Below are 17,514 nucleotides of genomic sequence, written 5' to 3'. Positions count from 1 at the left end.
ACATCAGATACAGCACGTACCAAAACTTGTACTCGCATGGAGTCCAGTTTAAATTCATTGTCAATTCTGTTTCAACTTATCTCATCCTTCGTGCAGATGCAGGTCAGTTTGTTCATTTGGCTAAACAGCCGGATCTGCAACACAGTGAGATATCAACAGGCCCCTGTTCAGTTCTGATATCTGATGAGGAAATCATTAAGCCAGGTTTTCTGAACCTCATGCCTCACCTGAGACTATGGGTGACTTTGACTTCCAATTGGGTCCAATCCTCCTGAACTGCACAGACCCAAACATGATTATGATTTATAATCATATAGGGTGGCACGGTGGCTCAGTGGTTAGCACTGTTGCCTCATAGCACCAGGGACCCGGGTTCGATTCTGGCCTCGAGCGACTGTCTGTCGAACTTGCACGTTCTCCCCGTGTCTATGTGGGTGTCCTCCGGTTTCCTCCCACAATCCAAAGATGTGCAGGTCAGGTGAATTGGCCATGCTAAATTGCCCAAAGTGTTAGGTGCATTAGTCAGGGATAAATGTAGGGAAATAAGTCTGGGTGGGTTCGCCTTCGGAGAATTGCTGTGGACTTGTTGGGCCGATGGACCTGTTTCTATGCTGTAGGGAATCTAATCTCAACCCCTGCTGCGAGCACTTATGTGTCTGTTTATCATGGAGTATATGTGAGCACCAGATAAGTACAAGATTGAGCTGAATTACCATAACAGCAAAATGCTGTGGATGCTTTAGATTGGAAATAAAAACAGAGCCTTGGAGAAACTCAGCAGATCCAGCAGCATCTGTGGAGAAAGAAATAGAGTTAACATTTTGTATTGGACCCAAACATTAACTCTGTTTCTCTCTCCACAGATGGTGCCAACCTGAGTTTCTTCAGTACTGTTTTTTATTTGAATATTCCTTCTCATGATTCAATAGACCTCTGCACTTTTCATGCAACAACTTTTGTGTCTCATTTGAATATCTGTTTCTTTCTGAGATACTTGTAAGAATTGCGAATTACTAGAAGAATTTTTAGAATTTCTGTGTACAAATAAAGAGGCTTTTAAAATGCAAAATCTGACTCAATATAGGTAGTGATGCATTCTCACTGTTTCATCATAAACACAATATCCTAATTTGCTTCCTACGCTCACCCACAACGATATGAAACCCTCACAGCTTCCACAAACTCAGGTGTTCGATTCTCCCAGTACCTGTGCTAAAAAGTTGTCAGTTTTCTCCATCGGACATTACACAGAGAAAAATAATTTAGAGATGCAGGTCTAAGATAATTTCACCTCTTTGTAAGCACAATGCCTTTAAGCTTAGGTGTTCCCAAAGTCATTTCTTTCACTGACTGTAAAAATATGTGAGTCATTGGGGATGGAATGTTCCTTATTTATTTTGTTGTTCATTGAGGAGCTTTATTAAAAAAAAGGTTGGGCAGGATACCCTGCAGAAAACCAATTTCATGATTTTGCAAATGGATATTACTGGAAGGGTAGTGTGTCAAAATTTGCTGTTGGAATACTTTGAACAGCATTTTCTATTAATTACACTTCCCTATACATTTTAACATTTGTTCTGTTACATTGCTGAAAATTTGAGCTGCTAATGCCGCAACAAGAGAAACCAGGCAAATGGGAGCTGAGAAAACAGCAAGCAGCTGTAAAATTCCAACATGTTGGAGAATAGAGAAATTAACATTGCAAAGGCTAGGTATAAAGTGCAATTTAGGAGTGATGAATTCAATGTCAAATCAGGCACAAAAAAAGAACAAAAAAGAAAGGAAAATTGCAAAAAGAGACAAACAAAAAGTTAAGAAAAATGTTGAGCAGTTTTAAAATCTCCAGCAACAATGAAAACCAGAAGGAATGTGACTCCACAATTACCAAACTGTGTATCATGACAGCTGACCTGGCATACAAAATGATCCCATTTTCCAGACCGCAAAAAAATGCATGTTTTACTTATTGTTACCTTGTAACTAATGGCTTTCAAAATGTTGATCACCCACACCAGTGGTTCATTTCTATACTCGATTGCTTCAGCCAATGGCCTCTTCTATAGCTTCCCATCCCTGCCAATTTTGGGAAGAATTTTCCTGAGCTTAAAAGATGGACTTAAGAGCTGACATCTATGGGGTAATTAATTTTCAGCACCACCTACTTTGAAAATGAAGTTTGTAAAGGAAGGTGAAGGTGACGTCTTCCCAATATTCAATTGAAATAAAATGCAAGTCAAATAGAAAACATGGTATTACAATGGAACGAGCAAAAGAGTACATTGGATAAGCAGTGTAATTACTTAGTTTGCTATTCTCTTCCCGTAGTCTGTTTAAAGAGAATTGCACAAGATTCCACACAAATAACATCAAAATTATGCAAAACACAAAAGATCTCTAATAGTGCCCTTGACTATGCACTTACCTTACTTGGATGCAAAATTAAATTTTTGTATGGACAAACATCAAAGGGAGAAGGAAGGGAGGAAATAACAGCAAATAATGTGCGCATAGTTTAAGAAGCAGGTATGGTTTCAGTGGTGTTCATCCTTTCCCAGTTGCCTACATATAATTGTAGAGAATATTACTTCTTGAGACAGTAATAAATGAACTGGATTCATAGAGTACTGAAATGGAGAAGCACCACGGACACAAAATACAACATTGTCAACAACCCAAACAACAAAGAAAATCCTCTGCAAGAGAAGCTTGTCATTGAATATCTTGATTAGCCCGATAGCTATCAAACACCTATTTTATAACTTTACAAATTTAATATTGTCACAGAACAAAAGATCATCACATATTCTGTCCAGAGAACAAAGTTTGCTGAAATCAATTTTGCAATTATTTTTCTTAAAGATGGGACTTCTTTTTGTTACATTCCTGAGTCAGTAAATGACGAATTGTAGTTCGACCAGTTTGAAATTTGATAATTGGGTAACAATGTTTCAATACTGTGCTTGGAAAAAAGTCATTATATTCCCCGAAGGGCATTCCTCATAAGAAATAGGATTATGTGGAGGCAGTTCAGCCCCATGAGTTTGCTGTGCTCTTTAAAATCATAGCTGATCAAATTTCAGCCTCAACTCTCTACTTTTCTGCCTGCTCTCCATAACCAATCACTAATTAAAAATCTATGTCCTCAGATTTATTCAATGTCTCGGCAACAACGCTTCTGGTTAGTGAATTCCATAGATTACTGACCCTTTGAGAGAAATAATGCTTTCTCATCTCTGATTGACTTTCATCACCCCTTAGCCTAAAATTATGACCTCTCATTCTGGATTGTCCCACTTTGTCAATCCCCTTTAGCTTCTTATATTCCTTAGATCTCCTATCATCCTTCTAAACTCAAGCAAGTATAGGCTTAATCTGCTCCATCTCTCTTCATAAGACATGCCTTTCATCTCTGGAATGAATATAATGAACCTTCACTGAAACGCCTCTAGTGCAATTACATAATGACCCCCCTGCAGTGAGACACAGAAACTGGTATTCTGTTTCTTACCAATTTACACAGGAATGATTCCTGATGAAGGGCTTTTGCCCAAAACGTCGATTTCGAAGCTCCTTGGATGCTGCCTGAACTGCTGTGCTCTTCCAGCACCACTAATCCAGAATCTGGTTTCCAGCATCTGCAGTCATTGTTTTTACCTCTAACATTTTTACAGTTGAACAGATTCTAAAATGACAGTAAAATTCTCCAGACACTGGAAATTTGAAATAAGCCTGAAAATGCTCCAAACATTCAGCAAGTCTGGTGGCATCTGTAGAGAGAAATAGGGAAATGGGCCAAATCATCTGGGAGCAGCAATCACTATCACTACCATTCTTGCTCCTACTTTATTCCATCAGGAACTACTGATGTAGTTCCTCATTTTTGCCTCTGATGAAATTATTTCAGTCTTTTCAGAAATGCAGAACATACCTGAAGTTGGTATCCTTCTACACAGCATGAGGTCACCAGGAGAGGCCAAGCAATATCTGTTTTAATGGCACTAACTGCCAGATTCTGGTAAGTGTACACCACTAAAACACAAAACTTTGAGACATACAAACAGCTTTTTTTAGTGTTAGTTCTAAAAGGGCATACAGCAGCAAACAGCAAGAGGGAGGGAGAGCATCAGACAGAGAAGCATGTGCAAATCCTCTCTGGAGGAAAGTATTTTTGTCAAAAATGGCATCATGGAAGGAAAGGCTAAGTATTTCACATCTAATTGAGAAAATCCAGTCTTAATTTCATGTAAGTACCCTCTACTTAATTTAATCTTCATTTTCCATCGTAAGATAAGATGTTGGAGTATATGCCTATGGAGACCACTTCACCATTCAATGAGATCATGGTTGATCGATGATACTCAACACCACTTCCCTGCCTTTTCCTCATAACTCTTGATTCCCTTAATGATTAAAAATCTATGTCAGCTTTGAACATACTTAACTCAACCTTGACTGCTCTCTTCAATAAAGAATTCCATAAACTCATCATTCTCCGGTAAGATATTCCTCCTCACCTCTGTCTTAAGTATTTGTAAACACTTGATGCCAGTGGAATAAAGAATCACTATTTCATGATTTGCACTGTCTGCTGATCACAAAGTAAATTATTATGAATGAGGTAAGTGGATAAGGTGCAATTAGGTAAGTTTGATAAAAGGTGGGTAGAGAGAGTAGTAAGGGTATAGAATGCTTTGCCTGCAACGGTAGTAGGTTCACCAATTTTAAGTGCATTTAAGTTGTCATTGGACAAACATATGGACGTACATGGAATAGTGAAGGTTAGATGGGCTTCAGATTGGTATGACTGGTTGGTGCAACATCGAGGGCCAAAGGGCCTGTACTGCACTGTAATGTTCTATGTGTGACATGATGACAGGTGGGTAAGCTGGAAGGTGGGTAAAATATGCATCTGGGTCATGAGGGCTGTCGGCCAAGTGGACTTGTCAGGTCAGGGGGTAATAGGGTCAGGTTGAGAGGCTGGGAGGGGTTGAGTGGTCTGGTTAAGTCAAAGAGCAATCCAAGTCAGGGGTTAGTTGGGAAGGACTCTACTCCAGTTTGGTTAGGGGGAAATGCGTTTTTTGAAGGGGAATTGGGGGCTTCAGGTAATTGGTAAGAGAAGTTACATGGTTTTAATCACAGTCTAACATTTACTAGGCAACTGTCCAGGTAAATAAATTGGAACTATCCAAATTTTCTTAATCTGAGTGGGAATTGTTTACGTGCAGCAGGTGAATTGCCTGGCAGAAGTTTAAACTTGTTAGGCAATTTGCACAGAATCATTGCATCAGGACCTCTGAAGATTCCCAATTTACATCTCCAGCTATATGTCTGATCTCTGAATATCTGGAGGCTAGAAAATCTATGCCTATGTCTGTGACCTTCCATCAGAATAGGGAGGAATCAGAAACTTTTTTTGAGCAAATATGGATATGGTGGATGGGGGAGTGGAATGAACAACAAAAGACAACTTTTGACAGTGGGGAGGCAGGAAAGATAAAATATTAAAAGGTTTCATGCAGCAAGACCAAAGGAAGGGTTATATTGCTTAGCTAATTATTCAATCACAATAAAAGATTATTTGGCCCTGTGCTTGTAGTGGTTTATGGCATAGGAAGACAAAAGATAATAATGTACCTTTAATGTAAAGAAAAGCCCCATGGCCCAAAGTTAAAAATCACACAACACCAGGTTATAGTCCAGCAGGTTTAATTGGAAGCACACTAGCTTTCGGAGCATCGCTCCTTCATCAGGTGGTAGTGGCCCATGTAGCAAAGGCAGAGGAAAATTCTGGCTAGAAATTTAAACTAAAAAGGGAAAAAGTGAAAAAATGGAATTAACCTCATTTTTTAGTAGCAAGACTCTCTTTCACAATCTCAATCTTTGTGAGTCTCTTGTTCTGTCTATGTCCATGTCCCCCTGCTTTAATTACTGACAATGCTATGGTTGGTGATGTTCTGCTTTGGTCTCTTGTTCCATGATGCTCCAGACATCCTGATGCAATATTGTAGTTTTCATAAAAAGATATGTCACAGGTGAACTAGTGAAGTTTGTAAATCAACTATCAATCTACAATTAAACATTTAAACATTATTTGAAGTAATTAGCAAAAACATGGAAAGGGATTTTTTTAAACCAAGTTATGACCTGGAATGTGGTTGGTGAGTAGTAGATTCAAAGTTGACTTTCAAAAGTGAATTGGATAAGTACTTGGGGGAGGGGGAAGGGAAAAACATGACAGGAATACTAATTGAGTAGCTTCTGCACAAGACCCTGCACAGTGAATGTGCTGACTGCTTTACATTGTGTCATTCCGGGAAAAGGTGGTGCTCGTGGTTTCCATACCTGCCCCAGAGGTGAGTAATAATATCTCAATACAGGTTGATGACAACTTCCAGGAGGAGCGGTCAAATACTCACATGACGTATTGTGCTTCAGTCCACAGCTACCTGTCCAGGTGAAACAACTACAGGATGAAATCCAAAACCAACTGACTCGATTGTTTTTTTTCCGAACTCTGAATATTGTTTGTAAATCAGATGCTGGGTTTTCTGGTTGTAAACGGCGGTTCCTCTGTGCAACTTACAAAGAGATTAGAAACTCAAGTTTCCAAAAATTGCTAAGGAAGCGAAAACCCAACAGGATAATACAGGGTTGAATGATAGCATCGTCGGTCTGCGCGCTGTATTGATCCCTCGTCCAGATCAACTACAAATCAAGTATAAAGCAAATAACGAACTGAACTAAGCTTTTAACGACTTGAAACAGATCATAATCGGGCCACTTTGACAACTGAGAATGTGCCGATAAGGTGGTAGACTCTGCGTCTCGTGCTGAAAGAATGGGTACGGAAGCTGAAAAGTTACAGCAATTCAAGAAAATTGTGTCTGTCTTCAGTCGACTTGCAGATAATATTCATAAGTAGTTCTTAGACTTTAGCATCTTTACTCACTAGGATAACCAGCTCTCGGCAGCCGTGAATTTTTCACAAGAAGAACAGTTTTGGTAATTCTGCAGCTAAATGTAATACGTTAAGTATTTCACATGCGGCTAAGGGGAAAGCAGGGTGAGCTCAGTTTCAGGGAGAAAAGTGGAAGAAATTTCATGTTAAAAGAGACAGAAAGAAGCAGAGAACTACAGGTGAGGAAAGAACACGACCTTTAAGGCACTATCTGAAAACATACAGATAATTTTCAATGCCGAGAGTGTGTTGCTGGAAAAGCACAGTAGGTCAGGCAGCATTCCAAGGAGCAGGAGAATCGATGTTTCGTGCATAAGCCCTTCATCAGGAATGAGGCAGGTGTTGAAAGACAACTTTCAATAACGAATATCAAAAACGGGAAATGAATATAACTGAAAAGGAGAAACTTGCGGGGCTGAGGGAAAGGAGCAAGGACAAATTAGCATTTTCACTGAGCTGGCACCAATATGATGGGCCAATGACCTCCTTCACTGCTTTAGGGATTTCGTGGTTCTAAATGGAAAACAGGAAACACATAAATGAAATAATACCCTGACTTGAGGCAATGGGAAGAATAATGATAGAAACTGTAAAAATATTTGTGAAGTGCAGAGAATGGGTGAAAAGGGGGGGAAGGTCAAGCAGAAATATAGTAGAGACACAAATTGTTAACAGAAACAGATCAAACCTGTGCACTGACAACATTCAATTTCTTTCCAGTGCGAAGGGGATGAAACTATGAAATATTATGAGTTTGAGCATCAACCTCTCTACACTTTTTGCTAATTACAACCACAAAAAAAGTAGAATCTATTAGAAGTCAAAAGATAGTGTGTACAGACAGAAGACATGGCATAGTTCTTAACCTGGGAGTAGTGGGAAGCCCATGAAAAAGGAAACAACAGTGTGCTGGGTGATAGAACTAGGCAGGAGCTGAAATTCAGATTCTTCAGTGATGGATTGGAATCCAGTGATTAAGTCAGTGGTGTGTTTGTAATATGTTAGGCGTTATGGTGATTTTTCATCAGAAATTGCAGGAGAAACTCAGCCAGTCTGGAGAAAATTAATGTTTTGGCTCCAGTGACCTTTCTTCATTTACTTTTGGAAGGTTCTGTCTGAAGCTTGATTTAACTGTTTTTTTTAAAGGAATAACAAGGATGGTTGATACAGGTAAAATATTTGACCAGAGTCTATATGAATATTACCAAGGAGAAACTGAGGACTGCAGATGCTAGAGATCAGAGTCGAAAAGTGTGGTGCTGGAAAAGCACAGCAGGTCAGGCAGCATCACAAGGGCAGGAGAGTCGACATTTCAGGCATAAGCCCTTCATCAGGAATGTGGGGGAGGGGCCAAGGGGATTGATAGATGAAAGGGAGGGTCCCAAGGCAAAAGATGTAGTGCTCTTCCCCCAGGTGTTGGGTGGCTTGGATTTGGTTGTAGAGGAGACCCAAGACTTGCATATCCTTGGTGGGGAGTTGAAGTGGTCCCCTGCAGGGTGGTGGGGTTGTTTGGTGCATGTGTCCCAGAGATGTTCCACAAATGGGATTGTGGGAGGCATAGTAGTTTGGATCAGTAATTGGCTTGCTGAAAGAAAACAGAGGGTTGTAGTTGATGAAACATGTTCATCTTGGTGTCCAGTTACTAGTGGCATACCGCAAGGGTCGGTGTTGGGTCCACTGCTGTTCGTCATTTTTATAAATGACCTGGATGAGGGCTGAGAAGGGTGGATTAGTAAATTTGCAGACGACACTAAGGTCGGTGGAGTTGTGGATAGTGACAAAAGACGTAGTAAGTTGCAGAGAGACATAGATAGGATGCAGAACTGGGCTGAGAGGTGGCAAATGGAGTTTAATGTGGACAAGTGTGAGGTGATACACTTTGGAGCTGAAAATGTGTTGCTGGAAAAGCGCAGCAGGTCAGGCAGCATCCAGGGAACAGGAGAATCAACGTTTCGGGCATAAGCCCTTCTTCAGGAATGATACACTTTGGCCAGAGTAATTGGTATGCAAAGTACTGAGCTAATGGTAGGATTCTTGGGAGTGCAGATGAGCAGAGAGATCTCAGTGTCCATGTACACAGATCCCTGAAAGTTACCACCCAGATTGACAGGGTTGTTAAGAAGGCATACAGTGTTTTGGCCTTTATTAATAGAGGGATTGAGTTCCAGAAGCAGGAGGTTATGCTGCAGTTTTACAAAGCTCTGGTATGGCCACACTTGGAGTATTGTCTACAGTTCTGGTCACCGCATTATAAGAAGGATGTGGAAGCTTTGGAAAAGGTGCAGAGGAGATTTACTAGGATGATGCCTGGTATGGAAGGAATGCCTTAAGAGGAAAGGCTGAGGGCCTTGAGGCTGTTCTCGTTAGAGAGAAGGAGGTTGAGAGGTGACCTAATAGAGACATACAAGATAATCAGAGGGTTAGATAGGGTGGACAGGGAGAGCCTTTTTCCAAGTATGGGGGCGGCAAATACGAGGGGACACAACTTTAAAGTGAGGGAAGATAGGTATAAGACAGATGTCAGAGATAGTTTCTTTACTCAGAGAGTAGTAAGGGTATGGAATGCTTTGCCTGCATCGGTCATAGATTTGCCAAGTTTAAGTGCATTTAAGTCGTCAATGGACAGGCACATGGACCTACATGGAATAGTGTAGGTGGGATGGGCTTCAGATTAGTATGACAGGGTGGCGCAACATCGAGGGCCCAAGGGCCTGTACTGCGCTGTAATGTTCTATGTTCTATGTAAAACAATCTGTGAGTTGGTGTGCCGTCTCCCCAACGTTGAGGAGACCACATCAAGAGCAATGAATACAGTATCCTTTCGCCCTATGGAATCTACTTCAAACCCACCAACTCCCTCAGCTACCTGGACTACACCCTGTCCTGTAAAAACTCTATCCCTTACTCCCAGTTCCTCTGCCTCTGCCATACAGTATCCTTTCGCCCTAGGAATCTACTTCAAACCCACCAACTCCCTCAGCTACCTGGACTACACCCCATCCTGTAAAAACTCTATCCCTTACTCCCAGTTCCTCTGCCTCTGCCATATCTGCTCCCAGGAGGAACAATTACACTCCAGAACATCCCAGATTGCCTCCTATTTCAAGGACTGTAATTTCCCCTCCCACACGGTCAACAATACTCATCAACGCAGCTTCCCCACACCTCTGCCCTCAAACCCCACCCTTCCAAATATAAGGATAGAACCCCCAATCCTCACCTTCCACCCCACCAATATCCAGATACAGCACATTATCCTCCACCATTTCTGCCACCTACAATCAGACCCCACTCCTATAAGCCTTCCACAAAGACCATTCCCTCTGCGACTCCCTTGTTAGGTCTATGCTCCCCACCAAACCTCCCTCCACTCTTGGCATCTTCCCTTGCCACCGCAGGTGGTGTAAAACCTGTGCCACACCACTCCCCCACCCCTCCCAACACTTCTATCCAAGGCCCCAAAGTATCTTTCCACATCCAACAGTGACTTTCCTGCACCTCCACACACATCATCGACTATGTCCGTTGCTCTTGATGTGGTCTCCTCTACATCAGGGAAGCAGGATGTCAACTTGTAGAACGCTTCAGAGAACATCTCTGGGACACACTCACTAAACAACCCCACCACACTGTGGCTAACCACTTCAACTCCCCCTCCCACGTCGCCAAGGACAGGCAAGTCCTCGGTCTCCTCCACCACCCAATCCAAGCTACCTGACAACTGGAGGAAGAACACCTCATCTTCTGCCTTTGGACCCTCCAATCACATGGCATCAATGTCAATTTCACCAGTTTCTTTCCTCATCTCCCCTCCCCATCATCCCAGATCCAATCCTCCAACACAGCCCCGCCTGCTTCACCTCTCCCACCTGTCCATCTTCCTTCTCACCCAATGAAGGGCTTTTGCCCGAAACCTCAATTTTCCTGCTCCTCGATGCTGCCTGACTGCTGTGCTTTTCCAGCACCACTGTAATCTCCAGCATCTGCAGTACCCACTTCTGCCTTCTCACCTATCAGCTCCCCCTCCCCTCTGACCCATCACCATCACTCTCCACCTGCATTTATCTATCACCTTCCCAGCTACCTTATCCCCAGCCCCACCCTATTGATCTCTCAAACCCCTTCCTCCCCCCACATTCCTGATGAAGGGCTTATGCCTGAAACGTTGATTCTCCTGCTGCATGGATGCTGCCTGATCTGCTGTGCTTTTCCAGCACCATACTTTTTGACATAGATATTATCAAGGTTAATAAAGTTGATCTTTTGACAATGTCTTACATAGTAAACCAGTCAAAAGACTAAAGCCCTTGGAATCCAAAAGAAAGTGGAACATTGGATCTAAAATAGGCATGTTTTTGCAGCCTCTCATCTATTTGTAAAGATTCTATGATTTCTATGAATTGCAATGTGGAAACAGGCCATTCGGCCCAACAAGTTCACACCAACTATCCAAAGAGTAACCCCTGGGAGGGGGCGGCACCTCGTCCAGCCGCGGCACGTGCCCATTCTCCTACCCTATTAGTCTACATTTACCCCTAACTAATGCACCTAACCTACACACCCCTGAATACTATGGGCAATTTAGCATGGCCAATTTACCTAACCTGACTATTAAGGCATCTGATTCATTGCCACCTAGCATCATAGATTTTTGAAATCAAAAAGACATGATTTATAGTACTTTCGGTGATTTGAAGAGAAACAAGATTGTAATGAATCGTTTTAATATCTTTTTTGTGACCAAGGTTGTATTTTCATGATTCATTTTTGTTCTTTTAACAGAATGTGTTTGAAGATTGTTAGTGTGTGAATAGAGGAGCTTTTATTTGGAAGTTGAATTTTCTTCAGCCATCAAGGCCAAGATGACACTCCTACGAGTTATTGTTATATTGAGAAGTGTTCTATTTATGCCTATTTACGCATTACCAGAGATGATAGATACTGTTTTGGTGAACTGTTCAGGAATTGGATATCCACAGTCTTTTTGTATCCTGACACCAGATGTAGAGATATTGGATCTGTCTTATAACAACATCACAATGATTCAACAGCAGAGTTTCCATAATCTTAACAAGCTGAGGAAACTACTTCTTCAGTTCAATCATATCACTGCGATAGAAGCTGGTTCATTTGCAAAAAATTCAGAACTAAGGTATCTTGACCTTTCAAATAATCTTTTGTATGATATTTCAGTCTTGCCATTTAACCATCTCCAGTCACTGACACACCTTGATATTACAAATAATATGTTTGGTACAGCTGACTTTGGAGCAGAGATCAACAAACTGCAGAAACTACATTCTTTACGTTTTGGAAACACTCATATTACTTCCTTAAATTCCAGCTCCATATCTGCACTTCAAGGAATCCCACTCAAGGATGTTTATTTAATTACTGGAGACCTACAGGCATTTGAACCTGGAACATTTAGTGCCTTGCAGAATGTAGAAAACCTGTCTCTTGATTTGCAGTTTGAGCAGGAAGGACAAATACTCATCAATATTTTGCAGGATGTTCCAATGACTACCACTACGTTGAAAATTCTAAATTCTGATTTTGTTAAAAAAGCAAAGAATATTGATTTCTTTTTCCCTCTGAAAAAGTTAAATATCTCAATACTAGTTGTGCGTAATATTACCATTGATGATTCTTTGACCACACATTTACTTAACAGTGTTCTTGGTTCAAACATAAAAGAATTATTTTTAGACACAATTTTAATGGATGGCATTGGCAAGTGGAACATAATACCCATACCATCTGACCAGATTAGTTTGCGCAAGCTTCACATAATGAATATAGAAAATCCAAATTTCTACCATTTTTACTCACTTGCGTATCTTGTTGATATGTTTGCACAACTGACAGAGTTAATGATACGAGATGGAAATTTGTTTTACATTCCATGTCAGGTATCAGAAGTTATGACATACTTAAGATTTTTGGATATATCTTTTAACTTGCTTGAAGAATTCAGCTTTATTCCTGGAAAATGCTTCGCCCCTTTTCCCAATCTTAATACTCTCATAGCAAACAACAACAAGTTTTTAAATCTACAAAAATTTAGCACATTGCTATCTAAAATGGAGAACTTGTCTTGTATAAATGCTAGTCATAATGACCTTGTACTACAGAAGGGACTGACCTGCATATGGCCTCAGACTCTAAAGCATATAAATTTTTCACACAATAACCTGGAAGGCAATGTGTTTGGCTGCTTGCCAGCATCATTAGAATCACTAGATCTGAGTTACAATTCCATCACTGCAGTTCCAAACCTTAAAAGGCTCAGAAATCTCCGTGAGGTTTTTTTAACAGAAAACTTCATAGCATCTTTACCTGAAATTCCAGTGGATTACTCACTGAAAATCTTGCACATTGACCACAATAAAATTCATAACATAAACATACACTCTTTGCAGTCATTAGATCTAACTGAACTCAAATTCAGCAACAATCCTTTGGAATGCTTCTGTGCAATTCAATCAATCTCTAATTATGTTCAAAAAACACATGTAGTGATTCTTGATTGGCCAGACCAGTATCGATGTGCAAGTCCAAGAAAATTTAAGGGTCGAGTTATCCAAGCCCTGAAATTTTCCCCAATTGAATGCAAAATTCCTTTGTTTGTTGGGGTTCTTTTGGCATGTTTTGGACTTTTGGTAGGTGTCTGTATTGTGCTATGTATAAAGTATAACATCACCTGGTATTGCCGCACACTCTGGCTTTGGCTTAAAGCTAAAAGAAGTCTAGATGCCAACCTGGCTGAAACAAATTTTGAGTACAATGCTTTTGTTTCATACAGTGAGCATGATTCGGCATGGGTGAAGAACAAACTGCTTGTACAATTAGAAAATAATGACCCACCTTACCACATCTGTATCCATGAAAGAGATTTCAAACCTGGAAAATCAATAATTAATAATATAATTGATTGCATATCAAAAAGTTATAAAACCATATTTATCCTATCAAAACACTTTGTGGAAAGTGAGTGGTGCCATTATGAATTCTTCTTTGCACACCAACAGGTGTTTGATGACAAAAAGGATGGTCTTATCTTACTCCTGTTAGAACCTATTCCAAAGAATTCCATCCCAGATCGATTTTGCAAACTAAGGAAACTGATGAACAGGAACACTTATTTGGAATGGCCTCAGAATGAGTTTCAGCAGGCCTTCTTTTGGAAAAGATTGAAAGCTGTCCTGAATTTGGATTTCCATTCGTACAGTTCAAAAATAACTCTGCAAGAGGTTATCCAAGAACCTGATGAGATCCCTAATCGTATTTAGATAAACATATACAAAACTGGGTATTGATGACATAAAATTTGAGCTTTAGAAAATAAAGTTACTAACTTGCCTTTACATCTGTATGAATTTGGTGTGAAATTTGTTGCCATTTGGATTTCACCCAGCAATGGTGTTACCAAAATTGAAATAATATCTAAATATCTGAAGAGAGAAATTTTGCATATATTGCTCTGCTACCCTCATCAAAAACACAGGTAATGTACACCACTTTTCATAGGATCCTCCTGGGTAACTAAAATATGTTTTTACAGAAGATAATGGGTTTGAATGTTGAGTTGCCAATGTAAAATTCTGTCACTTTTGAACCAAATTATGCGTTCTCTCAATGTGGGATTGTGCTCATACTGACAAGTAGTTGGTGGCATTCTGTCATCCAGTAGCATAACTTCATTCGGCTACCTCCTCAAGTTAACAACATAACACACAAACCATCCCTGTTGCATTGAACAAACTAGATCAATTATTTCTCTAAGTGTGTGTATTAGCACTAATCCTTTTTCAAAATTACCAATATAGGTATTAACACATTAAATGTTATTGTTTGGTTGTTGTTAACACTGTGTTGTCTAAGCCTGGGAATGCTTGTCCCTTGCATGTTTGGGAAAAGCAATGTCTGAACCATGGGAGTGTTAGCACTCTATACCATTTAAACTGTGGGGAGTAACAGCTATAATGCCACTGTATGTTAATAACCATTTCTGCAGAGTATGAATGTTCTCTGCCAGCCTTATTGTCATTGACTGAACAAAGTTACACATTCTAGATACAGAAAAAAATGAAGGTATTTGAAACAAGATATCATAAACTTTGGAGCCGGTCTGGGCATTGTCATGGCTGATCAGACACTTCATTACCCCCCACCCCCCATTATCCCTATATTGCTTTATTTCATCCATATTTAGAAATATGTCAATCTCTAAGCACATTAAATGATGAGTTTCCATAGCTTTCCAGAGTAGAGTATTCCAAAGATTCACAACGCTTTCCGTAATATAATTTCTCCTCACCTTAGTTCTCAGTGGCTTCCCCCTTATGCTGAAATTGTGGCTTCTGGTTCTAGATAACAACTGGGGAAACATCTTATCTGCATCTGCCCTATGTATCCCTTTTGTAGCTTTTAGTGAAATTCCCTCTCATTCTTTGAAACTATAGCATAGAGGCCCAGTTGCCATGAAATTAGAAAATAGGTAAAGGGATAGGCACCAGTGCTGGCCTTGCCATGCAGCAATGCCCAAATTTCATGAATGAATTAAAACAAAAAAAATATAAATTCTGAAGGGTCACTGGACTCAAAATTAACTGTTTTCTCTTCACAGATCCTGCCAGACCTGCTGAGTTTCGCCAGCAATTTCTGCTCATCACACATCTGCAGCATTTGTTTTAAAAAGTGTTAGTAAATTAGATTAGTGGCATTAATTTTCAGCTTAGTTTTTCAGACCAATAGAAAACCAAATTGAACTTTCTCAACTGTGTAACTGGTCTATTCATTTCTGCCCTAATCCTTTCTATACTGTCTCATTAATACATTCCTCCTTCCTCCAGTATGACTTTACAACTCAACTGCACAAGTTCACACAAATAGAAAATGCAAAAAAAAATGACACTGGTTTTCCTCACAAGAAGCACTTGAACAGATATCACAAAGGCTGATGTAAGACAGATAGCTGGTGGTCAGGACTGCGGTAAATATGCCTTGCTCTTGGCTTGGCAACAGCCCTGGAGCATTTTTCATTCTTAAAAGAATTCAAAATGTGTCTAATCTAAATTTCATAATCTGGCTCAGTACAGGAAAGGGTGGAATCATAAATTAACAGTGTTAATAAAATGCAAAAATGCATAGACTCGGATTATTCAAAACAAAACTTCTGGACCATACAGGGTTCCAAAACTAGAGGGAATAGGTTTAAAGTTAAAAAGGGGACAGATTTAAAAGGGACTTAAGGGGCAACTTTTTCATGCAGGTGATGAGTCAATGGAATGAGCTGCCAGAGGAAGTGGAGGAGAACAATATAATTACAACATTAAAAGGCATTTGAATGGGTATATATATAGGAAGGGTTTAGAGGGATATGGCAAATGGGACTTGATTTATCTAAGCTATCTGGTCGTCGTGGATGAGTTGGACTGAAGGGTCTGTTTCTGTGCTGTATAACTCATCATTCTGTAACTACATTTCTGGAGTATTTTATATTGAGCTTTAATACAAGGGTCTCATTTATATCTTTGCAATTGCTATAAATAACAGTCTTGTTCTTTTATGAATAAATAATACATTTTACACAACCACCGTATGAAGGAGCAGCGCTCTGAAAGCCAGTACTTCCAAATAAAACTGTTGAACTATAACCTGGTGTGTGATTTTTAACTTTGTCCACATAAGTCCAACACCAGGTCCTGCAAGTCATAATAAATTTATGTAATGGTTGATCACATGGCTAGGGTATATTGTTTTGCCTACCAACTCCAAGATTATCACACATGAACATACTAAACAGGAGTAGCCTGTTTGGCGCCTGCAGTCATAGAGTTGTACAGCGTAGAAACTGACCCTTCGGTCCAACTCACCTGTGCCAACCAGATATCCTAAATTAATGTCATCCCACTTACTAGCACTTAGCACATATCCCTCTAAGCCATTCTTATTCACATGCCTTTTAAATATTATAATTTTACCAGCCTCCTCTGGCAGCCCATTCCATACATGGGCAACCCACTGCATGAAAAAGTTGCCCCTTTGGTTCCTTTAAAACTTTTCCCCTCTACCCTAAACCTATGCCCTCTAGTTTTCCCACCGCAGGGAAAAGACCTTGTCTATTTACCCTATCCATGCCCCTTTTGAGTTTATAAACCTCTATAACGTCACCCCCTCAGCCGCCAACGCTCCAAGGAAAATGGCCCCAGCCAATCAGCCTCTCCCCGTAGCACAAATTCTCCAACCCTGGCAACTTCCTTGTAAAACTTTTCTGAACCCTTTCAAGTTTCACAACATCCTTCCAATATGAGGGAGACCAGAATTGCACGCAATATTTCAAAAGTGGCTAACCAATGTCCTGTACAACTTTAATATGACCCCCTAACTCCTGTACTCAATACTCTGACCAATAATGGAGAATATATCAAAAATGGCTAATCTGCTACAGGTCTCAATTCCTCTTTCATGCCAGCTCCTTATAGCCCTCAGCTCCTTGAAATGCCAAAAATATATCTACCTAGTCTTTAAATATATTCAGTGATAATAGCCAC

At 40.2% G+C, this 17,514-nt stretch overlaps 1 protein-coding gene across 2 annotated transcripts; it reads left to right on the top strand.

The window, feature by feature from the left end:
* Positions 1–6,435: 6,435 nt before the first annotated feature.
* Positions 6,436–15,582, top strand: LOC122554467 (toll-like receptor 2). 2 transcript variants are annotated; one of them, XM_043699540.1, is made up of 2 exons: positions 6,436–7,020; positions 11,741–15,582. In XM_043699540.1, the coding sequence occupies exon 2, from the start codon at positions 11,821–11,823 to the stop codon at positions 14,248–14,250; it is 2,430 nt and encodes an 809-aa protein (XP_043555475.1). In that variant the 5' UTR covers positions 6,436–7,020; positions 11,741–11,820; the 3' UTR covers positions 14,251–15,582. The 2 variants fall into 2 exon arrangements, with proteins under 2 accessions (XP_043555475.1, XP_043555474.1); XM_043699539.1 differs by having other exon boundaries at positions 6,436–7,137.
* Positions 15,583–17,514: the final 1,932 nt, after the last annotated feature.

Source organism: Chiloscyllium plagiosum, chromosome 11 (genome assembly GCF_004010195.1).
Source record: "Chiloscyllium plagiosum isolate BGI_BamShark_2017 chromosome 11, ASM401019v2, whole genome shotgun sequence".
Lineage (NCBI taxonomy): Eukaryota > Metazoa > Chordata > Chondrichthyes > Orectolobiformes > Hemiscylliidae > Chiloscyllium > Chiloscyllium plagiosum.
Note: the sequence above shows the minus strand (reverse complement) of the source record. Positions and strands in the feature narration are given on the sequence as shown.